Here is an 8,734-nt window from a genome sequence, read left to right as displayed (position 1 = left end):
AAAACTCAGGCTAACTTGAGCTCCCATTGAGGTTTGACCAGTGATTAGCCAGGTGGCGCTGTACCTACCTGAGCCTCACTTTACTATCTGAAGAATGGGGGTGATCCTCACCCCTTGCATGCCTTCCCAGCTCCCACTTTCCCTGTGGCTCGAGGCCCCCTACAAATAAAATCACTGAATTCCAGCTCCCATTCCCATTTGTTCAGGAAACCCTCCCTGCCACGCCTCCTCCCTCCGTTCTCACCTGGGAGGCATCTGCGTCCAGCTCTGTCTTACCCAGACTGGGGAGTCCTACAAGGTCAGTCCTTGGGCATCACACCACTGTCCAGCTCCAAGCAGATGGAGACATGGCTTACAACTAATCTCATTCCCCAAATCAGACTCCACTCAATGCCTCACCACTCCACATTTTGTTTTGTTTTGTTTGAGACAGAACCTCACTCGGTCACCCAGGCTGGAGTGCAGTGGCTCGGTCTCAGCTCACTGCAACCTCCGCCTCCCAGGTTCAAGCCATTCTGGCGCCTCAGCTTCCCCAGCAGCTGGGATTACAGGTGTGTATCACCATACCTGGCTAATTTTTGTATTTTTAGTAGAGACAGGGTTTCGCCATGTTGGCCAGGCTGGTCTCGAACTCCGATCTACCCACCTCAGCCTCCTCAAGCGCTGGGATTACAGGTGTCAGGCACCACGCCCGGCCACTCACCACTCTCGCATTTTGGTCATTGGGATGTGTGCTCTGTGCCCAAGCACTACCTCATCTCCTGGCCTTTCCTGGTGCTCTTTCCTCTGCCAGGAATGTCTGTGCCAGGAATGTCCTTTCTGAAATTCAACTCCACCTGATAAGCTCCTACTTCCATCGTCATGCCCCACTAGAAAGCTTCCAGATCCCCAGGGACAACCTTCCTCCCTGCTCTGGACTCCCCTAGCCCCTGCTCCCCAATCCCTGACCATGGAGAGCTGGACAGAGCCCTGAGACTTTGTACTCACCCTCATTCGTTGGGGTCCCTGGCAGGTCTGGGGTGGCTGGCTCCTCTCCACTAGCCACCTCCTCCCAGAAGCTCTCTATGCCTGGGCTCCCTGCCAGGACCTCCAGTTCGAAGTCTTCTGTGCCCAGGGTGACAGGCAGCAGGGTGCTGGAGGAGTCCCATGGCACTGTAGGCTCCCCTGAGGAAACTGAGGCAGCCTCACCCACACTGGCTGCAGTCGGTGTCCAAGGAGGCACAGCTGGTTTCCCCAGGGGGCTGCTCTGATGCAGAGACGCTGAAGCTCCTGTTGTTCCCTGGGTCTCCACCTGGTCCTCTGGCTCTGGGTGGGGTTGGGAGCTTGAGGAGGCCAGCGTAGACACAGCTGGAACCCCAACCTTGTCCTCCTGCTCTAAGGTCGTGAGGAATGTCGCAATGCTTGGATCCAGGGCCACCTGAGGGCTCAAGGTTGTGTTTTCGGCTTCTTCAAACAGCTGGGATCCAGGTCCCCAAATTCCACTAGCATCACTGGGGGCCAGTGTGACTGTGGAACCCATGGGCTTCACAGTGGCTCCTTCATCAGTAGCAACCCAAGATGGGGTGACTTTGGGTATCAAGGAGACTCCAGGGCTCCCCGCGGGGGAAGATGAGGGGCTTGCATCTAGCCCTTTACTATACATTGAAGGCCAGGGGTCCTGCACCTCATTTACAGTGGCCTGTGAGCCAGAAGTGCGGCTTTCTGCTGTGTTGAAGACCCCAGACTCAGACCCCGAGATGCCCCTGAGGCCCATGGGCTCAGTGGTGGGCTCAGTGGCAGTCTCAGTGGGGAAAAAATCTGTAGCCGCATTCCCGTCCACAGAAGGCCATGGGCTGGAGCTGGGGTGCTCAGCTTTGTTGAGCTGGGCAGGGCTGGTCTCCCCAGTTTCTCTGAAGTCCACCCTGGGGGACTGAGATGTTGTGGGCATGGGCTCTTCAGCCTGTCCTGTCGGGCTCAAGGAGGGAGGGAGGGAATACACCATGGTCTCTGCAGCAGGGGATAGTAGAGCCGTGGCCGTGGCCTCACCATGCCCTTCAACCCTATCGGCCTCGGTGGAGGTGGGGGTGGAGAATGGTAGCAGCCACTGTTTGGGACCAAGCAGCATGGCCATGACAGGGAGATCTGGGGAGGGCAGCACGGGGGATGCCTCCCAGGGGGCAGGGCCGGGAGCTGGGACGGTGACCTCTGAGGGGGGCCAAGACAGGTCTGGGGTAGCTGGCCTGGCACTGGGGCCCTCAGCTTTCTCTAGCTCCAGGACAGGGGCCCTGCTTTGGCCTGAGACGCTGGGTGGGACCACGGTCGGGGGCCACAGCCAGGGCTCTGGGGAGCTCTTGCCACCAGCGGAACCTGCAGCAACATCAAGGCAGTCATTACAATCAGTCATGACAATCATCTCTCGGCAGCCCCTCTAGTTGGACTCCAGGCCCAAAGGAGAGGGGGCTTCTGGGGCGGGGGGACCCAGCTGGGATCGGAGCTTCCTCCCCCATCCCGAGTGTAGCCCTGGCTAACATTCCACCTTCGCCTCCAGATCCCCAGGTAGGTCGGCCTCCCCTGGAGCAACTCACCAGCTCCAGGCATGTCCACCTCATTGGTCAGATCGGCCCAGGGGCTCCGGCTCCGCCCACTGCCCAAAGCCTCTGTGACAGCCAACGGAGGTTCCAAGTGGTTCCCTGCAGCCTCTGGGGTGGGGGGCTGGGCACCGGCCTCCATCTCCACTTGCAGCCCTGGCTCCGGTTCCTGCTGCTGGAAGTAGCGCCCATTCAACCCTTTGAAGCGCCCCATCCTCCTGGGTGTGGGGTCAGTTGGGGCCACCTCTGTATGTGAACCAGCTGCAGTGTCTGCCCCCATGTCGCTAGGGCTGGGGGCCACCGTGCTCTGCCACACTTCCCCAGTGGGCCATGAGGCCAGCATGGGCTCCCCAGGGGTAGGGCTGAGGGTCTCTTGAGACTTCTGCTTCTCTGCCAGGATCAGAGGTTCTTCTTCCCCACTGGCCACCAGAGGCTCCTGGAAGTCAGGGGTGACCACCTCTGCCTCCTCCAGGGTGGGCTCCAGTTCTCTAACTGGGGGCCCCTCTGCTGATACAATCTCCCCCTCATCCCCAGAGGATGGGCTCTCTAGGTCTCCATGTTGTGATGTGGGGTGATGAGCTGTGGGAGAAAGGAGAAGAGGTGGTGTTAGTTTCAGGGGTTGCCTGGGAAGTTCTGCTTGAAGTCTACCCTCTTTCCAGCATGCTGCAGCCCAACCCTCCTGTGCATCTCTGGAGTGGGAGCAGGGATGACACCTGAGTGGTTTCTGAGATTTCCCCCAGTCTGAGAGAGGGAAGTGCAAAGTTTTCACCTCCACTGTTCAGGCTGGGGCCCAACTGAGCCACTGTCAGGATCAGTGTCAACTGGCTATAGTGAGGACTCAAGAGACAATTTGGGCTGGGTGTGGTGGCTCACATCCGTAATCCCGGCACTTTGGGTGGCTGAGGCCGGTGGATTACTTGAGGTCAGGAGTTCAAGACCAGCCTGGCCAACATGATGAAACCCCATCTCTACTAAAAATACAAAAGTTAGCTGGGTGTGGTGGCACATGCCTATAGTCCCAGCTACTCAGGAGGCTGAGGCAGGAGAATCGCTTGAACCTGGGAGGTGGAGATTGCAGTGAGCTGAGATTGCACCACTGCACTGTAGCCTGGGTGACAGAATGAGACTCTGTCTCAAAAGAAAAGAAAAGAAAAGAAGAAAAGAAAAAGGACAAATTGGCTCATGGGCAAAACTCTGGCAGTGTCTGACTCTCATGAACTTGAGTCTGCCTGTTGAGGGGTTCGACTCCACCTTGATGACAGATCCTCCCCAGCAACAGGAGGCGTCCAGTGGGCATGGTATGCCCATGCCAGGATTGGGGCGGCTTACTTAGAGGACTTGGTTCCTTAGGATTGATGTTAAAGCTGTCCCCACTGCCCCCCAACAAGCGCGAGTGTCATCCCTGCTCCCGCCCCTGTGTGGAGCCCAGAGGTGGCCAACTGAGGCATTATCTCTTTCACAGGGGTGTGTATGCTTATGGGAGTGGCTCTAGGTAAAATATGCTCCACCTAGGGGCGTGTCTTTCAGGGTTATGGGGCCTCCAGATCTCAGGGGATACAGCCCACCCAGCAAAGGTGACTTCCCGCCAGAGTGGCCTCCTCTGGAGCCCTGTCCTTTGCCTAGGACGCTCCTTGGGAAAGACCTGTCGAAAGGGGCGTGGCCCTCACCAAGGGGCGTGGCTTATCACAAAACGGGCTTCCACGTGTCTGTCTCTCGGCTGGGAGAGGCTCTAGGGGCGTGGCCTTCGCCAAAGTGAACGCCCTGGGGGCGCGGCCACCAGGGGACGCACGCACCTCGGAAGCAGTAGGCGTCGAAGCGCGCGGCTGGCGAGGGGAAGCCGGTCCGGTTAGCGAAGCGGTAGACGGTGCGCACGCCCGGGGCTGGGCCCCCGCAGCGCCGGCGCGGCGTCTGGATCGGGTAGCGCACGCTGCCGTCCGCCAGCCAGCCGGGGTCGCACTGGTCCAGACCCTCGTGCCAGGCCAGGTGTAGCTGTCCCACCGAGGCCAGCGCGGCACCCTGGCGGCGGCACTGCGCGCGCGCGCCAGCCAGTGTCAGGCGGCGGGCCGGGCCCACGTAGAACACCTCGCCTGTGGGAGGGGCGGGTGGAGGTCAGGGGGCCTGGGTGCCCTTGGAGCCCGGGAAGTGGGTCCAACGCCAAGCAGTCCCGACCTGGACGCGTTAGGGTGGTGGTTAAAAGAGGCGGTGACAACCGCAGCAGTGCGTCCGGCTCCAGGACCATCGATGTCTTTACCTCTCATGCAGAGCTAAGCCTCTTTTTACAAATAGAGTAACTCAGGCCCGTGGGCAATTCGGGCTTCAGAGAGAGGGAGGGGCTCGGTGAAGGGGGCTCACAGAGGAGGAAAGGGGTAGGGACAGGCAGGCAGGGAGGGGGCAGGGGTTCAGCGAGGGAAAGAGGATCAGAGAGAGGAAGGGGGCGCAGAGCGAGAGTGGGGCTCAGGGAGGCATGAAAATCTCAGGGAATGAGCGGGATCACGTCTTGGCTGCAGGTTTAGAGAGGTATAAGACAGGAGAGTTGCATAAGGGCCAGGGAGGGATGGGAGTCGGGGAGAATAATAGAGGCTCAGGGAGAGGTGGAGGGGCCTGGTCCTGCCAGCCCCAGACTTACCCCCCAGCTCCCGAGCAAAGCAATACACATCGTAGAGTTCCTGTGGGTTGCGCCTCCCATAGCTCCGAACCCCCGGAAGGCTGCTACGGTCGCCATAGCAACCAGGTCGTGACTGGGTGATAGGATACCTGACAATACAAGGGGAGGGTTCCTCTCAAATGTGTGCTCCTGGAGCCCCCAAGGAACCTCCTTCCCCATGGGCTAGTCTTCGTCTCCCTGCCCTGTGTACCCCCCTCACCGAACAGTGCGATCAGAGAGCCAGCCGGCGTCACAGTTGTCGAATCCGTCCTCGAAGGCAGCCTGTAGATGCCGGGGGGCTGCGATGATGGCTGAGCTGAGACGGCAAGCCTCCTGGGCCTCAGCGAAGGTCAGCGCGTAGCGGTCCCGGGCTGCCCGGTAGTGGAACACAACACCTGTGGGGGAACATCCAGGATGGGGGGCGGTCGACTTATGCTGGAATCTTCAAGAACAGACCTACCTCTTGCAGAATGACTCCCCATCCCGGTCTGATACTAATAGACCCAGCGCCAGGCACAGTGTGGGGTGAGGGTGGGGAGAAAGATCCATGTGCCCCCATTTTACAGATGAGGAAACTGGTAACAATGGCCATAAAGGGTTAGAAGTTAGCAAATATTTACAATGTGAAACGCATTTACAGCTGGGCGTGGTGGCTCACTTCTGTAATCCTAGCATTTTGAGAGGCTGAGGTGGGTGGATCACTTGGGGTCAGGAGTTTGAGACCAACCTAGTTAACATGGTGAAACTCCATCTCTATAAAAATACAAAAATTAGCCAGGTGTGGTGGTGCACTCCTGTAATCCTAGCTACTTGGGAAGGTGAGGCAGGAAATCGCTTGAACCTAGGAGGTGGAAGTTGCAATGAGCCGAGAACGTGCCACTGCAGTCCAGCCTGGGTGACAGAGTGAGACTCCATCTCAAAAAACAAAAAATAGCTGGGCATGGTGGCATACATCTGTAATCCTAGCCACTCAGGAGGCTGAGGTAGGAGAATTGCTTGAACGCAGGAGGTGGAGGCTGTGGTGAGCCAGAATTGAGCCACTGCCCTCCAGCCTGGGAGACAGAACAAGACTCCCTCTCAAAAAAATAAAAATACAAAATACAAAAAAGAGAAGCATTTACGAGGATTATCTTATTGAACTCTTACAACAAATTTGATTGTTCCAGAGGAGGAAACTAAAGGTCAGAAAGGTTGAGGGACGGGTCCAGACCACGCAGCAAAGGAGCAGCAGAACCAGAATTCAAATTCAGACAGATCTGACTCCAAAGATGGCACTCTTCATGCCCAGGGTTAGGCCCTGGAGGTAGCAGAAGGTGTGGAGAAGGCTGACAGAGAGATTCCGCCTTTTAGGATTTAAGTACATGCACTGATAGGGAAGCACAGGCAGCATCACCAGAGGCCAAATGTGGTTCTTGCCTGACCTGGAAATGGGGTCTTGGAAGGCTTCCTGGAGGAGGTGACATGTAAGCCAGGATGTGAAGTACCAATAACAGGTTCACTGTGATTCAAATTCTGATTCAGGGATGAAAGAAATGGCTGAACAAGACCAAGAAATGAAACACTTTGCCCTGTCTTATCCCACTGAGAGTCCTTGTGTCCTCAGCATTGGACCAGTACAGAATAGGTGCTCAATAAATGTTTGGCCAAGTGTCTGGGCACGGCGGCTCGCACCTGTAATCTCAGCACTTTGGGAGGCGGAGGTGGGCAGATCACTTGAGGCTAGGAGTTAGAGACCAGTCTGGCCAACATGGTGAAACTCTGTCTACACTAAAAATATAAAAATTAGCCAGGTGTGGTTGTGTGCACCTGTAATTCCAGCTACTCCAGAGACTGAGGCAGGAGAATCGCTTGAACCCTCGAGGCACAGGTTGCAGTGAATCGAGGTCGCACCACGGAACTCCAGCCTGTGTGACAGAGTGAGACTGTCTCACACAACAACAAACAGAGTTTGGCTGAATGAATGAAATGGAACTACCTAGATGTGGAATTCACTTACCTCACCTCTCATCAGTTTTCATATGCATGTGTGTTTTTGTTTTTGTATTTTTTTTAGCTTTTATCGATTTTGAGAAATGAGGCTTTTGAAAGGGGATGATTGGCTGACCCCATAAACTATGTGGTAAGACACTGTGTCCCCAACTCACAGTTTGGGGGTATGCAGGTTAAGCCCCAAGACAGGAATCAGGGACTTGCCCAAGGTCAGTGTAAGTTAAGGGAAACAGGAGTCCGCAGGAGTTTCCTGCACAACAATCCATCCATTGAGTCATTTATTGAGCATCTACTGTGTGCCAAACCCTGTTCTTTATTTTTAGTTTTTGACTATTTATGTATTTCTTTATTTGAATCAGGTTCTCCCTCTGTCACCCAGGCTGAAGTGCAGTGGTGCGATCTCAGCTCACTGCTGCCTCAACTTTCCAGTCTCAAATGATCCGCCCACCTCAGCCTGCTGAGGAAATGGGACTACAGGTGCGCACTAGCATGTCCCGCTAATTTTTTTAAAAATGTTTTTGTAGAGACGGGGTATCACTGTCTTGCTCAGGCTGGTCTTGAACTCCTGGGCTCAAGCAATCCTCCTGCCTTGGTCTTTCAAAATGCTGGGATTAGAGGTGTGTGCCACCACACCCGACTTATTCAGTTGTATTATTGTTGTTTTTGAGACTGGGTCTTGCTCTGTTGGCCAGGCTGGAGTGCAGTGGCATGATCACGGATTGCAGCAGCCTCAGTCTCTTGGGACTCAAGCGATCCTCCCACCTCAGCCCCCTCAAGTAGCTAAGATAACAGGCACACACCACCATGCCTGGCTAATGTTTTGGAATTTTAGTAGAGACAAGGTCTCACTATGTTGCCCAGGCTGGTCTTGAACTCCTGAGCTTAAGTGATCTTCCTCCCTTGGTGTCCCAAAGTGCTGGGATTCCAGGCATGAACCATTGGACCCCCCCATCCCTGTATTGTTTTGCTTTTTTTGAAATAGAGACAGGGTCTTGCTATGTTGCCCAGGCTGGTCTTGAATTCCTGGGATCGAGAAATCTTTCTGCCTCAGCCTTGAAAAGTGCAGAGATTACAGGTGTGCACTGCCACGCTCAGCTCAAAAAGAAGAATTTAATAAAGAATTGGTTAAACAGCTATTTGAGAACTGTTCTTTTGCTTAATATTTAGTATACATTTTTAATTAACTTACTTTTTAAATCTTGCCTCACGTAAAAAAACTTAAATGTATATTACAAGGAATTTTTAATTTCTATTTTAAATCGCCCATACCCTTTGTCTTACTTAAAATCAGATCACCACAAAATTGACTTAAAGCAAAACCCGCCTAGATGGAGAATGCAGTGAGCTGAGACAGCACCACTGCACTCCAGCCTGGGCAGCAAGAGTGAGACTCCGTCTCAAAACAACAAAAACAAATCCTGCCTAGATATTGTGGCCCCCAGAAGTCTGAGCTGGAGACTCCTCCCTCATGGCTAAAAAGGAAAGGTGTTAAAGACAAGGCAATACCCATAAATACTTTTTTTTTTTTTTTTTT

At 54.7% G+C, this 8,734-nt stretch overlaps 1 protein-coding gene across 1 annotated transcript in view; it reads right to left on the bottom strand.

Annotated features, from left to right (window-relative positions):
• NCAN (neurocan) overlaps positions 1 to 8,734 on the bottom strand; it is a 36,101-nt gene that overhangs the window by 23,361 nt on the left and 4,006 nt on the right. The window contains exons 3-9 of the mRNA XM_017501412.2: positions 6,487 to 6,508; positions 5,432 to 5,653; positions 5,194 to 5,321; positions 4,361 to 4,654; positions 2,565 to 3,146; positions 984 to 2,346; positions 900 to 907 (exon numbers count right to left, since the gene is read on the bottom strand). Coding sequence (XP_017356901.1) covers positions 900 to 907; positions 984 to 2,346; positions 2,565 to 3,146; positions 4,361 to 4,654; positions 5,194 to 5,321; positions 5,432 to 5,653; positions 6,487 to 6,508 — 2,619 coding nt within the window. The remainder of the gene's footprint in view (positions 1 to 899; positions 908 to 983; positions 2,347 to 2,564; positions 3,147 to 4,360; positions 4,655 to 5,193; positions 5,322 to 5,431; positions 5,654 to 6,486; positions 6,509 to 8,734) is intronic.

The sequence above is a fragment of the Cebus imitator genome, unplaced genomic scaffold (assembly GCF_001604975.1).
Source record: "Cebus imitator isolate Cc_AM_T3 unplaced genomic scaffold, Cebus_imitator-1.0 Scaffold280, whole genome shotgun sequence".
NCBI classification, from domain to species: Eukaryota; Metazoa; Chordata; class Mammalia; order Primates; family Cebidae; genus Cebus; species Cebus imitator.
This window is presented reverse-complemented; position numbering and strand designations above follow the sequence as displayed.